This window comes from Lutjanus erythropterus, chromosome 24 (genome assembly GCF_056507025.1).
Source record: "Lutjanus erythropterus isolate fLutEry1 chromosome 24, fLutEry1.hap2, whole genome shotgun sequence".
In the NCBI taxonomy this organism is placed as follows: Eukaryota; Metazoa; Chordata; class Actinopteri; order Lutjaniformes; family Lutjanidae; genus Lutjanus; species Lutjanus erythropterus.
The window spans coordinates 17705583-17724569 of record NC_139340.1 but is presented as its reverse complement, the minus strand read 5'-3'; the positions used below and the strand labels follow the sequence as shown (position 1 = coordinate 17724569).

Genomic DNA, 18987 nt, shown 5'->3' with positions numbered 1-18987 from the left:
AGGCACAGGGTTAAATGCTGCATCATTTTCTGTAAATCCCTCATACAAAGATAAGAGATGTGAATAAATTGATATTATCAGGACAATCAGAAGGAATATAAGTTTAAAACTCTTTCTATCCTAAGTGGAAGCATGTTCACTTAGCTAATAGTTACCCAGAACCTGTAAGAAATGCACTCATGTTGTAGTTAGCTATTAGCATCGCTTTGATTGAACTGAAACCTGATGTGAAAAGTAAAAAATAATCTCAACAGGAGTTGCTTTTTGTTAATTGTACAGCTTTATTGTATGTTTCTTTAGTATGGACTTCTCAGTAATGAGCAGGTATCCATTGAACAAGGCCTAGACTACAGCACAGGATATATTTCAGACAAGAGAGGAGAGGGTTCAAAGAGTCAGCACAAGAATGGAAGCAGCCAGGGCCTCAGAGAACTTCACTGATGGAAAATCTGGGACAAGACGTGTGTGACGTTTACCTCCAAGCTCAACCCCAACCATCAGCACTGTCAGAGGGCTCGCCTCACTCTGACACAAATCAACAACACTCAGCAGAATGTGAATGTCTCGTCCTTAGATGGGTTTTCTCCTTAAAAAGTCCAGCCGCCCCTCACTTAACCATCCTCATGGGGAGATTTTTGTTAATCTCAAACAATGATACTAATAATACTGTAAGAGTGAGCTAAGAAGAATCTACAGAGGAGAGAGTGAAGTGAGGAGGACACACATATCCTCGAAGGGAAAGGGAGAAGAAGAAGCCAGGGGGTGGAGGATTAGCAATTCCATTCTGGTCGATGCGGCCCCTCCAGCGCCCCTGTTCAACCCCCAGCACTCATCCTTTAAGAGGACGCAGCAGCGTTGGGCTTGTCGTCACGGGTGACAGGGATGCTGCGCTCGCTGCGGCCGGATTCACTCCCCCCCATGACCTTTGGCCCGATCAGGGTCAGCAGACCGTCAGCTGACAGGGTGCAGGTGATCGCTGATTGGTCAACACTGGAGGGGAGGCGGTAGCGGCGGTGAAACTCACGAGAGATGTAACCGTGGTCGTCCTGAAAAACAGCAGATTTGACACTGATTAGAGGAAAAGTTCATTCCAAGAATTAAATTCTGTCTTAATATGAACTAGTGCAGTTTGGGACTGTTCAGAACAGGCTGTTGCTTGGCTCTCTGAATTGTTCATTTGTTCAGAAGCATTGCTGTTTGGAATGCACACCTGTTCACACGGGGCCAACTTTAGACATGTTTTGTACCAAATTTGGTCACTATTGCTCTGGCAAAAAATAGTTCTGGGACTTGCAGGTCAAAAGTTACAGGCGAAAACCAAATTGCACTCTCTTGGGTCCTCAGCAACACACCCACCAAGTGTGTAGAGAAAAAAAGAAAGTTAGATAGACGTAAACTCTTTGCAAAGATAACATTTGCTGATTTTGACATAATTTGCTGGTCAAAATTTCCTCCCAGCTCACAGCTGACATTTTGAAACTCAGCAAATCTTACAGTTGAACTTCAAAACTAGTACCAGTGATCTGTGATGAAAGTTTTGGATTTGGAGGGACTATCAGGAACTACATACAAACGACCACTGAAAATCATGGATTAGCCCCAGGATGTTGATGAAACTGGGTGACCTTGCCAGCTAACACAGGAGGTTAAAGAGGAGCAGCAGACCTGAGATGTTGTTCATTAAGTAATGGCATGGGAGTACAATCATTTGGTTAGAAAACCCCTGGGTCATTCTGCACTATTTACTGGACACTTGAACTTCACCAACTCGGCACAGTTTGGTGGCAGGGCAGTAGAAAGTTTCACGATGTTGTGTATACTTATGTATACACAAGCATTAAAATTGACTTCTTTGTGCAGATGAGTAGCTGATAATTGGTGTTCCTCCAGCAGAGGACACAGTCCTACCAGCCGGCTTGTCTGTGAAGATTCCTAATCATCCCTAGTCGTGGTACCTCTAGTTTCTCTGTATGAAAGCATCTGGACATGCTTGAGGTTCTTGAAGCCTCTCAGATGCGAGTTGAAATGTCATATAGCTCCTAAAGATGCCCGTCATGTTGTGAATATTCTGAAACTCCTTATTGCCTTCATACAGTTACTTGATTCTTTCTAAGAAATCTTTTGTAGTGTATGTTTTAGAAAATACAGAGCTTGCTTAGCTTTCACTTGTGATGTTATAGCTGAGAGTTCAACATCATCATTCTAGTTGCTTTTGGATCAAGGCTCCATCACTCTTTGGAGAGAAATTAACCAAAATAATAGATACCACTGTCTGCCTCAGTAAACAGTATCATTAACTATTTTTAAATGTGATGTGTATAAGAGAGAAAAGAGGAGCATTACCTGTCTTTCTCCATGCTTGCCCTGGATCTCCACGTAGTCATCAGTGACCTTCACACTGAGTTCATCAGGAGAAAAGTGCTTGACGTCCAGGTAGACTGTGAACTTATCTCTGTCAGACCTCACCTGAAGGACACACACAAGCATAGAGAGGGTCTGTTATATCAGAGCATTGTCAGAATGTTTTTAAGAGGTTGAACATCTCAAAATTTAAGTTCTTGCAGCTTTTGGAAATGTAATGCAACTAAACTCAAACTCAACTAAATTCTATTGAACTACAAACCCGTCTTTACACTTTACATTTATTGCTACTTGAATAAAATGTTGAGGAAAGCTCAGTTGAGCTTTGGTGCTCTGTTAAGATCACCACATTTTCTCTTGTGTTGATGCAAATGAACATAACCCCTTTCTGTCTTTACACCTCTTTTCCTGTCAGCATATTAACAAAGCCAGTCAAGTCATGATGTACTCTCTGACATGAAGAGTCTGGTCTTGTTACCTCAGAGATGCCGGAGTTGGAAGAATCCAAAAAGCTGCGGAACAGCGACTGTCTGTAATAGGGGCTGATGGTGGAGGCGGTGTAAGGGAAGAGGTCGTAGTCAAACATGCCCTCTCCAAAAAACTGGTCAAAGAGTCGGGCAGGGTAGGCAGAGCCCAGGGCGCGTCTGAACCAGGGGTGCTGGATGGCAATATCCATAGTGACTGGAGACAGTTGGATGTAGCTCGGCTTGGCTTGGCTCAGGTTGGCAGATGTTCCTGCTCAGCTCAGAGTCCAGCAGGTGAAGTGAGGGAGGCGAGGCAAGATGGAGAGAACAGAATGTTGATGAAAAGTGTGAATGAGTAAAGAATGTTTCCAGAGTGCGTTGTCCTCTGCTCCACAGCTGCCTCCTCTTTATATACCTGAGAGCCAGAAAGAGAGGCTTTAGCCACGATCCCTCTGGAATGGCATTATCTCATGGTGGGTTGGGCCCCGTCAGCAGAATCAGGGTCGAGGATGGGGGGGGCACCGCTGGGTCCAGACCCTGGTGCGACCTAGTGCCACCCACACACCAGACACCCATGGCTGCCAAAACAAACCGTGCTGGACAGAGAGCAGGGAGGAGGGCATGACAGAGACAATGAGGTCAGGAAGCAAACTAAAGACACAGGGGGATTTTACCTGAGTGATAGTGCATCAAACACATACACACACACACATATCTTCTCTGTCAGTCCGTCAATGACATAATGCTGCTGTATTGTTCTGCTTGTGTGGTTGGATGGAGGGCAGATTTAGAAACAATGCTGCTCAGGGTCAATGGAGCAACAACAACACAGAAAGATGAGAACACATGGTTTGGGGTGCAAACCTATTACTAACACACTTGTGATGAAGACTCCTCAAGTATTCAAATTTAATAATAAAACAATTTACATCAACTCACCAGTAGATTTAGAGGCCCATTTCTAAGAAAAATCACCGAAAAGGCTGTTTTCTAACAGCTGTTTCATCTGTTATGATGCTTTCCAGTCAGGATGACCATATGACAGCAATGAAACTGCTCCCATTAGGTCTTATTGAAAACAACAAACTATTGTACCATCACACTGCAGCTAACACTAGGGCTGCTAACAATACTCGATTGATTGAAATAAGACAGCATCAAGTAGTATTGAAACTTCTCTGCTCAAATGATACCTGCATTTGATCCTTTTGCACCTAGATCTTGAAAAAAATGACTATTTGTGAGGTTTTTCTTACAGCCAATCACCACAAGTGTTCTTCAGTTTAATGCAGTGTGTGATTGGCCCATGACTACAGTTACTTAAACTCATACAGTCTGTAGTGTGATGAAGTTGAATGCAGCGTTTTTGTTCTATTGGCACTTTAGCAGTCCATGATGCCACCAACACATTGTGAACTATAGCTATATTACATTCACTGAGTCCATCAGACCCTCCAGGATTTTACAGGCCTTTTTTTGTGAAATGTTGCGGCTTAAAATGCCTGATTTCATGACAGCTTTTCTAAAAAAAAAAAATAGCAATGCACTTTACAATGTTTTTAGTTATTTTTTGCAATAAAATTGCAGGACCAAATGTTCTGAGTGTTCTAACCTTACCAGATAGGCTCAGGATTGCAAAAAAATATAAAAATCTGCTTTGTTTGTAAATGAAAAAGTGCACCATGGGGTATTGGACAAAATTGCAAGGTTGCACAGAATTCACAGGGATTGGTTGAGTTTGTGTGAAGGTATCAGGTTCATTTATTATCATTACACAACACAGGGTTGGATAGGATAGAATAGAATAAGATACAATAAAAACCAAACTAAAATAAAAATGATAAATGCAGTTATTTACATATATAAATATAACCTGCATGTGGTAGGAAATAATTCTGTGGTGCATTATTTGAATTTGCATCAGGTTAAAGATAAACAGCAGCAAGAAGATGGTGATGATAATATTGGCTGACATCATTAAAAATTCCACATTTGGGAAATATTGTTTATCAGCTCTCACTGTGTTTAAGTGCAAGGCATCATCAATGTAAACACAGAGTCTGGCTTCTCTCATCCTGCAGGAGTCGGTGTTCTGCATTCTGTCAGGCCCATCAAACGCAATGCCTTGATCCGGGACGTTGTGGTGGAGCAGGTCTCTGTAAGATGTGGGCACAACACTCTGATTTCTCCTGACACCTCTTCCTAACTGGAAGCAAGCGTTGATGAACACTTGAACAGTTTAATGCAATTTAAGCCAATAGGCCATAATTTGCAGCTAAGAGTAAATTCTAATGTAAAAATGGGGGTCACTTCCCATGCCTGTTGTTTCACCACCAGTGGCTTCCCGCCGCCTGCATTAGTCTAATCCCACAGGGCTTTGGCCAGCCAGCACAGGGGCTTAGTCGATCCATGCACCCACAGGCCAAGAGCAACTGGGCCAGGCAGCTGGGGTTGGGGCTGTTTTAGGTTCAGTTTGGGGCGGTTGATGGGGTTTGGGGTTGCTAGCTGCTGCAGACCGGACGTAGATGCCATTAGACTGGCTGCAGTTCAGCAGAGTCAGCATTCTAGGTTTTTATCAATGGGGCAGACAATGCCTGGGCACTCTGTGTTTCCACAGCTCTGAAAAGCTGTTTTGGCCGACAATCTGGCAACCTGGTGGGGTGGATATGCTCATATTCATTCACTGATTTTTGCTCTTTATAAAGAGCCACTTTTGCATCTCCCAACAAAACCAGGAGAAGGCGACGGGGTGAGCTGAGCATTCTGCGTAGCTCTGACTCGATACAAGTGGGAAAGATCATCTAAATTTATAACAGCAACTTAACACCAAGATCTGTTCCTTACACCAGTGGTTGTCAACCTTTTTGCCACCTTCCCCGAATAATCAGGATACTTTTTGCTGCAGAAACACGGGGTGATATTTCCAAAGCCTGGCGGGAGCTAAAGAGTCTGTTTTTGCATTTCTCAGTGGATGGCACTGTTGTGCCGCTGTTGTTGTTTTCTGTAACTACATTTTTTCTGTTTATGGGGCACGAGGCTGTAAAATAGCTATGCAGTATGTATGTTCAGGTATACAAAATACAGCAATATGAAACAACATTTAGGAACAATAAAGACTAACAAACTAAATAAATTAAAGTTAGAATAAAATCTTTAATTTGGAGCACAAATTTAAGGTTTTCACAGCTTTCCTATAACATGAGATTCATAATGTTCTAATGTAGGATTCTGCTTCTTTTTCAACAGGTAGAGAAGGAAAGGTTTGATTTTTAACATCTTACATTTATGGATATAAAAGTTGGCCTTCTTGAGAGTTTGTCTTCACTGTCAGGTCACTCTCAGAGGCTGAGTTCTGCTGCCCCCTGTTGGACTGACAGCACATCACCTTTCCCAACCCAAATACTCTAAAATCCCCCTGATTCTCGTGGTGATCCTGAAGAATAAAACTGGGTCTACACAGAACTGATCACATCTGATATGCAGGTAGAGTTAAAAGACACAATAGCATTTTAAAAGCAAACTGATTTCCCAGATGTTGTATCTTTAGAGAGAGAGAAGAACAGTATTTCAATTAAATGTATTTAAAATTCAGGGTGTATACTGGTACTAATCTGCCGATATGACACATATCCCAATAAGGGGGTTTTAAATCAGTATATTGTGATAAAATTGTCTGTATCTCTCCCAACTCTATTCTGCTCAGTGCTCACAGTCACCTCTTCAAATTTTGTGCATTTTTTTTGTTTTGTTCACAGGCCCGTTTGTGATCAGATCACCTGATTGGTGACGGAAATGTAGATGCAAGTTTTGGATATTAATTAAACTCGATTTTAAAAAGAACTAGATTACATAATGCAATGCATATTTAATTAGGAGTAAAGTGCAAACTAAAAAATCTACTTATAGTTACTTTGACCCCTGTACACAACCACTGCAGAGTACCAGTGACAGGTCTAATAGACCTCATGTATATGATGTAAGTCAAGTGACAAGTCACAATCACAGTTTAATTAGGTTTAAGAAAAAATCATAGTTTGGGTTAAAATAAACACTTAATTTACTTATACTCTTACTTTTTTTATGCAGTAATAACAGTGTAGCTGCATCATGTTGCACTCTGGGCTGGTGGCCCACAGAGACACTCACTTTAGCTAAACTAACAAAAAGCTTCCAAATGTCTCTCTGTCAAAGCTTAAAGTGACCTAAAGTTGATTTAGAGAATTACCGATTCCAGAGCAAATGGACTGACAATTATGTATTTATGTTGGCAGCTAGTAAGTAATAAATCAGTGTGTTTAATGTGCAACAAATGCACACAATCAGTCACAATATAAAGGTGATGTAACTTGATTACTTTCTGTTACTTTTAGATTACCTCAATATAAAATATGGTGAAATTGTTCAGCCTTATATAATAATAATAATGTGTTTTTAGAGCTACAATTAATGATTACTTTCACCATCAATTTATTATTTTCTCAATTAATTGATTATTTGTTTAGCCCATTAAATGTCAGAAAATGGTGAAAAGTGTTGATAAAAACTCAAGATGACATCCTCAGATATCAAATATATGTAGTTTACTGTCAGAGGGGAGTGAATATTCACATTTAAGATGCTGAAATCAAAGATATTTGACTTTTTTAAATTAAAAAATGACTCAAAACTATTAATCAATTAATTAATCTAGTCATGTGGACGTGGAGTATATTTGGCTCTATTTTTCAAAACTTTCCTGTAAGAATGTATTTTTATCATCTATTATTCTATGGACCATTTTCTCCAGTTGCTACTGAGGCTGAATAGCCCTGATTTAAAGTCTGTTGAGTTGATTATTACTACACTCATGATACCATCCTCTACATACAGAACTAAACTCAGAATACTCCTGGATGGTTGCACACTTAAATCCTGTCCTGTGATCTGTCTAGTGTTTGATCCAGGCCCAGCGGCTGGGAGAAGAGCTGTGGGTGGATCCCTGGTGGTCTCCTGGATCCTGAACAGGCTGCTTGTTAGAGGAACTGTGAGGTAGCACACCTGAGACATCAAGTAAAAATGGAGCCCTGCTTTTCTTGCATTTGTTTTCTGTCAGATAAGGTGATGGTGACTGCAAAAAGCTGATAGAGAGGATACTGTTGGTTCACACCTGCACCTGACAAATAAAAGAAATTAATGGACTTAAAGGGACAGTTCACCTCAAAATCTAAAATACATATTTTTCTTCTTGTCTGTAGCACTAGTTATCCATCTAGATAGGTTTTGCGTGAGTCCTCTTCTTTCAACGATTGCTCAAAATTTCAATGTTAAATGTATAAATGCAGTGTGAGAATGGAAAGTTTGGTAGGCTTAGCAACAGTAACTACGGTGGGCGGAGCTTAGCGGAGGGTCAATTGACCCCTGTTACAATTGCTTCTGGTCTCCCATATTAATGCAGAACTTTATAGCTACATTGATCACCATTATTAGTACTATTCAGTAGATGACAAGAGGAGACAGAGAGAGGGACACACACGCACACACGCACACACACAGAGACACACACTCACAGAGGAGAGAGAGAGCTCACAGCTGATTTCCTGCTATAGGTTGTCTCGTTGGACGACGGACGGAGCAGAACACAACATCTACCACCGACAAACTAACTTCCCCTGACTGCGTGAAGAGCTCCCGGACATCCAGCAGTGTCCTGATCGACCTGTCCGGACTGTGAGACGGTTTGACGGCGTCTTTATCATCGGAGGATGGGACAGACTGAGCCCGAGCTTCATTTAAATACGCACCAAAATAGTAACTTCTAAAAATACATCAACGCAGCAGGGAGCAGACACAGTGAGTAGAATACAACCACCACATTATAACTTCATTATTAACCGATCAACGCACGGGACGCAGAGACCGCAGGGATGATGAGAGACTCTCCGGTCGTGGAGCGGCCTGGGCTGGAGGACGTGGCCGAGGAGGAGGACGTATTCGCCGCGGAGGGGAGCAAGAGCGCGCCGGAGCCCTGCAGCTGTCAGGTGTGTGTTCACTGGTCTGTAAAACCGATCTGTGCGCTTCTTTCGATCTTGATAAAGACGACATAGTGTATCATAACCGGAAGAGAATAATGAAATAATCATACAATGTTTACCTTATCAGCTGTTATCAAGAGTTGTGTCCTCACACTGCTGTCACAACATCCCGCTCTGGTACACGAGAAATCAGGGTTCCAAAAAGGTTTTTCCTGAAGGACAGACCACAAAGAACTCTTTTGCTCAAAGGTTTGTCAAAGATTCTTTGTACTGTAATATAAAGGGTTCTTGGTAGACCTCCCTGGCTAGGTTCTAGATAAAACCCTTATATAATATATATCTTTCAGGGTATATTCTAAATACAGTCATTGAAATATGAAAGGGTTCTCAGTAGAACCCACCCCTGTGTGGGTTCTAGTTTGCACCCTTAAAGTTGGAGGGATTCTTGGTGGAACCCCCAGAGTGTTATGGGTGGAACCATTACTCCCTAGAAGGGTTCTCTGCAGAACTTCTCCTATGGGGTTTTGTGAAAAACCTTTCACACACGCACAGATGATTGTAGGTGTAACCCTTTATGCTGGTTTTCTAGGTAGACCCCCCCCTGGATTCCAAATGGAACCTTCATAAAATGTTCTACCAGGAACCAAAACGGGTTCTTCTGTGGGGACAAGCCAAAGAACCCTTTATGGTTATAATTAACAACTTTATTTTTAAGAGTGTAAGCAGTGCATTAACGTTCACTGTATCCTAATGAGCTCAGACAACTTTAGGAGAAGTATAATTAATTATTAAAAGTTTGGTTGTATGAGGTTCTTATCTATTGTCACTATTTAGAATATTTTCACCACTTCATCTTGCTGTCAGACAAACTTTTCTAATGGGAAACCACTGTCATATAAGCCAAATATTGCTCTCTGCAAAGCAACCAAACTCCACAGGCAAAATCATTCGTTTCTACCACTGTTGATTTGTTAGTTTGTTTGTGTTATTGTGTGACTTTGGTGAATCCGAACTAACCTTTTAAAACACAGAAGTCACACGATAACACAAACAAACTGATAAAGCATCAGCTGAAGACCAGCAACTCCCATGTTCTGTCTGTGAGTTAAAATGACTGATTTTGCCTGTGGAGTTTGGTTGGTTTGGAGAAATAGAGATTTAACTTATAAACAGCAATGTAAAGCAGTGAAAATATTCTAAATATAGTGTACACTTTAACTGATACTCCTGCTGCTTCTCCAGCATGTCATGCGTGTCGACTGCAATCCAATAAACAGATAAAGAAACTGATAATAAACTGATTATTGACAAGCACCTCATACAACCCCACATTAAATAACCTGAACTATCCCTTTAATTTGTGTTTGTATTTCCTATAGGCCCCAGGAGGGAAGGAGATGGAGGGGGCGAAGGAGGGGGACGGCCAGCTGTCGGTGTCTCAGATGGAGGCAGAGTTTGTCCAGCTGACCTTCAGGAAGCAGGTGTCCTACAGGTAGGAAACACTCCAAACTAAAGCAAACAGGAGAAGTGGAATGCGACCCACTGCCTGCTAACCTGTTCTACCTGAATGTTATGCTGTGAGCTTTCCCTCATTTTCTCTTACTGTATTGTGTGTGTGTGTGTGTGTGTGTATGTGTGTGCGTGCGTGCGTGCGTCTGTGTGTGTGTGTGTGTGTGTGTGTGTGTGTGTGTGTGTGTGTGTACACAATAAGTAACAGTCAAAGGTGCTGTCTCATGTTTATGTTTATTTGCCGTCTCATCCAAAGTGAGATCACTTCCATCACTGAGACCAGTGAAGGTGGTATGAAACCTTCAATATCAAGAATATTATGTTATAATCCCCCTCAACAAATCCACTTTGCACTTAGTATACAGTATTTGTTTTTACTTCATATATTGCGTTTTTTCATTTAAAAAAAACTCAGTAGCAGGAAGACTTAAGTTGAAAAATATATATATATATATAATTAAAAAGTTGTAACGATAAATTCATATTTGTATTCATATCAATCATAAAAGCCCAAAAATGTGATGAAGAAGTAAATTAAGGATTTTTTAAAGGATGCACTGAAGGTTAGTCACTATTACTGTACTGAACTCTTAACATCTCAACTCTAACAAGAAGCAGATGATTTTTGGATGTAGACTATTTTGTGATTAGCTTGCGTGTAAACAGGATGTGACAGATGCAACAAAATGATCTGAGCTCAAAGGTTCTCCGTCAACATTGACAGTCTTTTTGTTTCCATCTGTCTCAGTGAGACAAGAGAGTAAACACGGGGTCAGTGGATGTTACATGTACCAATGTTACCAGCCTGCGCTACGATCAACTTCGAGTGAAAATAAATCATTTACACAAACTGAACTGAAAGAAAAGCATTTTAACTTTTGGTGAAGTTTTTCTGTCTACCATTGGATGGATGCATTTAACATTAGCTGGATAAGGGAAAATTTGGATTATTTGAAGTGTGCTTGTGTGAGGTCATTGTATTTATTCGCGTCAGTAGATGGCGGTTGATGCGCCCCCAGTTTGGAGAAGCGGCAGGAGCACTGGTGTAGGAAGTTGTACTGTACTGGTGTGGACAGGGCCGGACTTTGCTGTATGCAGACTGTATGGTTGCATTCATGTGAACACACCTTGTGAGCAAGCTAGCAGCTGTTGCCAATATTTTAATATTGATATTGATAATTAACCCGAATTAGTTGAGTTGGGAAATTATTTTGTGGATGTATTTGTTTTCAAACTTCAACAGAAGAGGTGCCAGGTGACACTTGAGTAGATTTTTCATAATGACATTGATCTGGAAACTTTGCTAACTTTATTTTCAAGTCTTTTAATCCCAGCAGGTCATTTACCATCAGCTCCTGTGGTGTGAAGTCAGACAGAATCTAAAATAGATTGTACTGTTCCTGCTGTATTGTTCCAGGACGCTTGCACATTACAGCCCACTGTGTTGTCAATATTAACACTGTTGCTCCATGAATGAAGTATTGGCCTGTCTGTTGCCGTAGTAACTGCTGGTGTGTGGTAGTGTCTAATCAGATTGTAGTCCCTCCTCTTCCGTGAACAGGACAGCTGCCCTCTCACTGCTCCCTGCAAAACTGCTCAATGAACCTGACCTGCTGGATCTACATGTTTTCTATGATAGACACAGATGACAATAAATACACACACTGAATTATTTAGAGAGTAACTGAACACCAGGCTGGGCAGCATTGTTCCTCTGACCTCTTTGGATGAATGTTTCAAGTCTGTTGCCCCTCTGACCACACCCAGCTTCACTACATCAGGGCAGTAAGGTGAGAACTTCAACCACTGGAGCTTCAGGAAAACTTTGAGTGCAGTCTGAGGCTGATGTTTCATGTGGTTTCATCTGTGCTTTTCATGTAGAAACAAAATGAATGAAACATATATAAACTTACAGGACACTGTAAAAATAAAATATTTGTTTTAACTTAAAAAAAAATAGTGTCTGGGCAGCCTTAAAATTTTAAGTAGACTCAATTTGAAAAGTTCAAAAAAGACATTTCTAATCAAAGTTATAACTCAAACAATGCACGCTAGGAAATCAGCTGATCATTCAATGAGTTGATTGAACTCTGTACAGTAACTTAATTCAACTTATTCTAAGTCAAACAGCTTCAAGTTTGAAGATCTGCAGATCTTTATAAATCAAGACTCAGTATGACACAGCCATCAGTACTGAAAAAAAAAAAAGTTGAAATCGATTCATGACCTTAAAATAACCAGTAAAATTGGATTGTGGATTTTGAAAAGAGCTACTTTTAATACATGGGAAAATAATGCCAAGTGCTGAATATCATCATACAGAGTGTGTTTGGATTTTCTCCTGTCCTACTTCACATGTTTAATTTGTGTTTTGTGGTTGGGATGTTTTCCATCACCGTGTTGGAGGTCAGATAGTAAGACACAGTGAAGCTCTTCATCAGCCAGCATGAGGCATAATCTCAACATAATTTAGTATAATCAGTAATCCAGATGGGATTGTGTGTGTGTGTGTGTGTGTGTGTGTGTGTGTGTGTGTGTGTGTGTGTGTGTGTGTGTGTGAGTGAGTGAGTGAGTGAGTTGTGGGGGAGGTGCAGGCTGGCATGGCTGTCACCTCTCCTGACTCACCAGAGGAGTTGTGTAAGGATCAGCTGGATCCGTGGCACTGCAGCGAGGATGTCTGCTTGCATCTGCCCCACAGGGTGTACAGGACGGAAACTTGACATTATTGTCAGCCGTGCAGGGCAGAGTGGTGTTCTAGTTGAATATAGCATTAGTGGGGTGCTACAGGTTTACCTACAGCATCATAACTTGAAGCATAGAGGATCTGACCAAGTGGGAGTGAGAAAAGGCTGATCTGTCTGCAGCTCACATCCTCTTCCTGCTGACTGGAAAGGAACAGAAAGAGACAAATTCACTGCCTACTGGTCAAAAATACTTCCAGATTCACTTGTCATTCAGGAAACATACAGAAACATAAAGAAGAGGGTAAGCTCTGATAGGTCGAGGTCCAACGTAGTCTGCCATGTCTCTTAGCGATGTGATAGCAGGATTGTGACTCCATGATTGTCTAATCTGACACAATCATCATCTCAAACAACAAAAATACTGTGTGGTCTGATCCTGGCTATTCGATGTCACCTTCTCTAATTTTACTGCATAAACTGGGAGGCTGTGTAGAATACCAAAATATAAAGATGAAGCAGCTTTACGTGACAGGAGTACAGGTGCTGTTTGCACAAAATGTAATCAAGGTTACCCCTGCGTCTGGTATTTGTAATCACACACTGACAGTAAAGGCTGCAGATGGAACACAGAGCTGGCGCCTTCAGACAGCTGCACAGAGCGTTCATTATCAGAAGGGAAAGACTTTGTATAACTGACAGATGCTAATAAGAATCAGACATTAAACACTGCCTTCCTGGCAGTAATATTGCTAACTAGAATCAAATTGTGTTTGTACTGTGTAATTAGATTGTCCACTGTTTGAAGGATATATGATGGAAATAAAATAGACAAGACAGTCAGCCTGGACAGCGTGTTGCAGGTTTGCTGTGTAGTGACATAAGACTGTGTTTTGTGCTGCATCCAGAGCGAAATGTTCACCTGTACACAAGAAATAAAATCTTATCTTCAGAATGTAATTAGTACATTGATGCTCCCAGAAGATGAACTCTTTTAATTTTGCCCACTGTATGAGCTCAAGCTGTGTCGTAACCTGATGTTCATCCAGACAACAGCACTGCATGAAAAAACTCATAATGCATTTCATCGAGACCACCGTGTTAACACAGTGCATGCAGGGGGCTCCAGCAGGAGGAAAATATTGTGCAGGGCTCACCAAAAAATAATATTAATCTCTTTAATCACAGTCTACAATTTAAATTGAACCCTTTTTTCTTAATTCTGAAATTCCCCCGTAGCTATAGCCAGATTTGAAATAGCCAGTGAATTTTTTCACTCGCACCATTAAAATACAGTATTGCATTAAAAGCTGTGTTTACACCACTGGAACTTTACCCAGGGACTAGGAACCTTCGTTCAGGGGACATTATTTGGGTTTTTATTTCGGGTTGTAATCAGTGGATGATTTGGGGTGGGGTGAAGGGGCACGCCCCTCATTAACCCACTGTCCCACATAAACCCACTGTTTAGTTGATTATGTTTGTGTAATCTGACTGATTTATTGATCCTTGATCTGACTGAGATTTGTCACAGTTAATATGTGGCCCTGGATGAATTGTCGGTTTGTGAGTGGCAGGTGAATGAAATGAAGAGGGTCGTCCACCCTGTTAAAAATGGACAAACTGCCTTCTGGTTGTAATGAAGTTTTTAACCTCTAACAGCAGCTAGCAGGCCTTTAGTCTTTTAATCTTCTTTATTAATGGTTGTGTTTGCCATCTGATGCTTCGGTCTCTGCGGTGGTTTTACCTCAGCCTCAGGCCAGACTCTGATAATCGTACTGCTGATCATGACTGACAAGTGTTGATGCATTAAGTTGACCAGCTGAGGGAGTGGGAGGGGAAGAACAATGCACTTCTTGCCTCAAGCCAAAAAGTTGCATAATGTAGCACAACAGTACACCAGATGGAAGCAAACACAGATGGCAGATAAAAAGCAAACAGGACAGACTGACAGGAACTCTGAGGGTGTAGCCCACCAATCCAAAGCTGCCTCAACTCCTTCTGTTCACAGATCTTTGTGTAGTTTCAGCGTTTGCCAATCTAATGTCCTGTCATTCAGTGCTTGTGCACTGAATAACTTCTAACTTCTAACTTGTAGTAGAATTCACTCTCCAGTAATGATGGAATATATTAAAAATATTGACAGTGATGTGAAAATGTGAGTGCCACATTTTCACCTGCTGGTTTAGTGTCACTCAGATCAAGTTGCATCTGTGTGTATATCAGTGACAACAGTGACTTAAAGTCCCTGTAAAGGAAAAAGGAAGATTGTCTTCTAAACACATTGCACCGACTTTGCTGCTCAGGCCCTAATGCCCCGTTATGACATTAATTGCCATCCATTGGTGCCAACTAGGGTAATACACTGTGGAGGGGGCAAAAAATGCAGGTAATGTTTGATGTTGTCATGTTGTGAGCAGACTCTCTGCATGTTCCAACTGAGTTTGGGTTGTTTTTGGTGGTTATCACTATGAGAATCTGACAGATCATTTTCAACATGTCACCACTTGTGTTCTCTGGTGTGCCTTTTTTTTTTTTTTTTTTTTATTGTGACAGACAAGTCTACCAAGGAAACGGTTCAATAATGATTGCACAATGAGACAGGGGAGAAAAGCTTTAACAGAAATCTACCAGCTGAGTTCTTTAATTATTTTTCACGTTCAGTTAAAGCATTGTTTTCCCCCAGTAATACTAACTAGCGGTTCGTATTCTCTGTCAGTCTGCAAGGTCAGATATACTAAGTAGGTTAATCAATGTCACCGATTACTGCTGTCCCCCCACAGCAGAGAGGAGATGGAGTTATTTTCTACTAATACCATATTATGTATTACTGTATTTCACTTCTTTGGTATTTTTTTTTTATGTTTTCACAAAGTATGAAGAAATCTGTGAAGCCAGAATTAATGTTGTAACTATGAAAGTTTGATCAAACAGCAGAATGAACAAGGCTCAATAATGATGATCTGCAGAAGCGTTTCTGAAGCGTTCTCTTCCAGCATTATCAGTAATTCAGTCAGTCGTAAATCATAGTCTCATCAGAAGTAACATCATATCTGTTGTGTTGCCACAGTGTAGAAATTCATCCAAAATTCTTGTCACAAGTGTAGCTGGCACTGACATGAGCACATGAGGCCGTCCACAGATGGAGCTGACACAGTCAACAGACAGATGGTGCAGATCTGGACCGGTGATTCATCAGCCTCGCTTTTTTACACGCACAGTCACCGTAAACATTATATTAACGTGACGTGACAGTGCAGTCGTAGGGGTTCAGGGTCCTGTGGTCGGGGATTGAACTGTCAACCCTGTGATTAGTGGGATTAGTGGACAACCTGCTGTACCTCCGCAGCCACAGCCACCACTGTACCAAATCATAATCTCTGGAAAACATCATGGTTGGTGTGTTTTAGGAAACCTGGACTGGTCTGACAATAATGTGCCACACAGTAAACTTTATAATGGTCTGATCACATGCATGTTCTGAGACTGCATTTCAGTTCAGTGCATTCCACTTTTTTTGCTCTTCACCCGTACTGTAAGTCTGCTCAAACATGATTGGTCAATGCCACTCAGACTACAAAAAAGGACTACAAATAGAAACCAGAGTGGTTCCAGTACCAAAATCATGTCCCTTGCCTACAGATTTTGCGTTCATATGCAGGTATATTTTTATAGAGATTACAAGAGATTACAACACCCTAAACCAGTGGTTCCCAAACTTTGTCTGGCTTTTCAGAAGCCGAAAAAAGGTTGCACCCCCCACCACACATTTTTATCAGTTATTAACAATAATATGGGATGCAGCTGATAGAAGAAGGATCACCTGCAGTGGCTCTGCACCTCTCCCAGTTTGGGAACCACTGAGCTACTTCTTTTACTGCTGCTGCAAATTCTGCTTAAATTACTGGAGCTTCTACTCCTACTGTCACTGCTGTTGTGACAAATAGTACTTCTTATATATGAGTGTTTTGTGTTACACTCTGCAGCTTCACTTGACACATACGTGCATGGAACATTTGCATGAAATAATTATTCATGTTCATCAAAAGACCCCAGTGCTCATGACTGTCAACAGCTTTGATGGCTCTTACTATTACATAAGTAGCATTAAAGCTACTCTGAGTTCAACACATGAAGCAAACATCAAGACACTGTTATTTGTAGTTCTAATCACCATCACCACAGCTGTAGGTGGACAGAATGGACTGTGAACGCAGCACCTCTGATGTCACACTGTGTTATCAGATGTAAATATCATACCTACAAGACTAACAAAAAAGAGAGAGACAACCGGGGCTTATTGTAGTGGACATTTTTCTGCAACTCATTAGGAAAATTGTTTGCTTTGGGGTCAGGTTCAGGATTAATGTTAGAATTTATAATCAGTCCTTCGTTAGAGGGAAACAGGGAGAAAATAGGTCAGCGGTGGGTGTTGGGAAGTTAAAAGGATCCCTGTGAATCGTGTGTCGTGCTGTTGAGTGGCATTTTATTTGTCATGGAAATACTGAGTGGGCGATGGATAAGGGGGAACAGTGATAACAGAGAGGAGAGGAGCAGGTGTGTGTGTGTGTGTGTGTGTGTGTGTGTGTGTGTTTTTGTCTGTCAGAGGGACTGAACCATAATCACATTGCAGCGTAACAACAACAAGAGCCTCCTTTTCATTCTGCACTGCTTTTATTCCCTCTCCTACACACAGCATATACATGTCTTATTGCTATATTAAACCATATATTTTTATATAACAATCAGGACAGGGTACAGTTAAGTAATACTGACATCACAATCCCAATAAAGATGTTTCTGCTAGATTCCTGAGAGGAAATTGTGCTTCTGACTGGTGAGGCATCGTACATTACACAATCAGTTTAAAATGTCCCTAAAAAAGTGGAAAAATGCTCTCAATTCTGACCATTCACTGCCCTTCTCTGCATGTCTGATGCCGCGCTGTGTAACACCTCAGCCATTCCTGTCATCTCTAAATCAATATTTCAGCATATTTGGAAAAGCACACATGTTGGGATTAGGCACTTCCTTAAAAGTCAAATTCAGGGGAAAAATCGTCCCAGAGTAAAGTTCACCATCCTGGCCATCAGTCTGCGCAGACTAATCTTCATGTAACTATAAACTGTTCAAAAATGGAGGTCAGTTGTGATTGCAACATATGAGGGAAGAACTTAGTAATTCATCTGGTTTTAATTTTTGCCTGAGGTTCTATCCAGAATCATCTGCTTCTGAAGAACAGCTTGATCAGCAAATGTTCTCATCTGTGTCATGATATCTGTCTCAGTTGTTCCCACTTATTCTGCGTCTCTGTCCCTTCTCAGCAACGATTCCCCTTTCTTTAAAGTCGCTTCAGTGTAATTCTTCACCTGTCCACCAGATGCCCCCTGACTTTTCTCCTTTCACTCCAGATGTCACCTCTATCTGTCCTGCAGTCACCTCATTGCCTTCACCTGACCTTTGCCACTAATAATCCTCTACTAGTTCAATCCAGGTTGACTGAAGGACTGTAACGGCTTATTCTTAAGGTTGGCATTGCTCTTAGTGTCGTCATTCCCCTTAGTTTGTCTATTGGGGCACATAAAACAGGACCCAGGATACAGTAATTCTTTGCATGTCACTGAAAACTGTTTGGTGCATAGAGGGAAGCTTGTTAAGAAATGTGTCAGGCTGTAAAATCAGTAATTTTACTTTTATGCTTTTTATCACTAGTTTTGTACTTAGATACATGTTAAGTCACATCCATTACAGAGTAAAAACAAAAGTTTCATGAAAAAGTCCTGTTAAAGCGTGTGAGAATGGAGCAGATAGTTTAATATGTTTTAAATCAGCAGCTGCAGCAGAGAAAAAGCTGTTTGTGTGTCTGCAGCAGCAGGAGGGTGGAGCTGCACAGAGCTCCATGTCCTCAGAGGAGACACTCTGAAACTGTCTCCTCTGGGGGTGTGGTGGGTTAGGGTGGCA

At 41.2% G+C, this 18987-nt stretch overlaps 1 protein-coding gene across 1 annotated transcript; it reads right to left on the bottom strand.

Moving 5' to 3' along the window:
* Positions 1-257: 257 nt before the first annotated feature.
* Positions 258-3421, bottom strand: cryaa (crystallin, alpha A). Its single transcript, XM_084713491.1, has 3 exons — positions 2840-3421; positions 2344-2466; positions 258-1046 (listed from the first exon to the last, which is right to left on the bottom strand). Exons 1-3 carry the CDS (start codon positions 3035-3037, stop codon positions 837-839), a joined length of 531 nt encoding a protein of 176 aa, XP_084569617.1. The 5' UTR covers positions 3038-3421; the 3' UTR covers positions 258-836.
* Positions 3422-18987: the final 15566 nt, after the last annotated feature.

Excerpts from the sequence above, each read along its gene's own strand:
- cryaa (XM_084713491.1), bottom strand. The coding sequence starts at position 3,037 with ATGGATATTGCCATCCAGCACCCCTGGTTCAGACGCGCCCTGGGCTCT. Across the intron at positions 2,467-2,839 it reads CCAACTCCGGCATCTCTGAG|GTGAGGTCTGACAGAGATAA; the intron begins GTAACAAGACCA and ends TGTGTCCTTCAG. Across the intron at positions 1,047-2,343 it reads GCAAGCATGGAGAAAGACAG|GACGACCACGGTTACATCTC; the intron begins GTAATGCTCCTC and ends GCTGTTTTTCAG.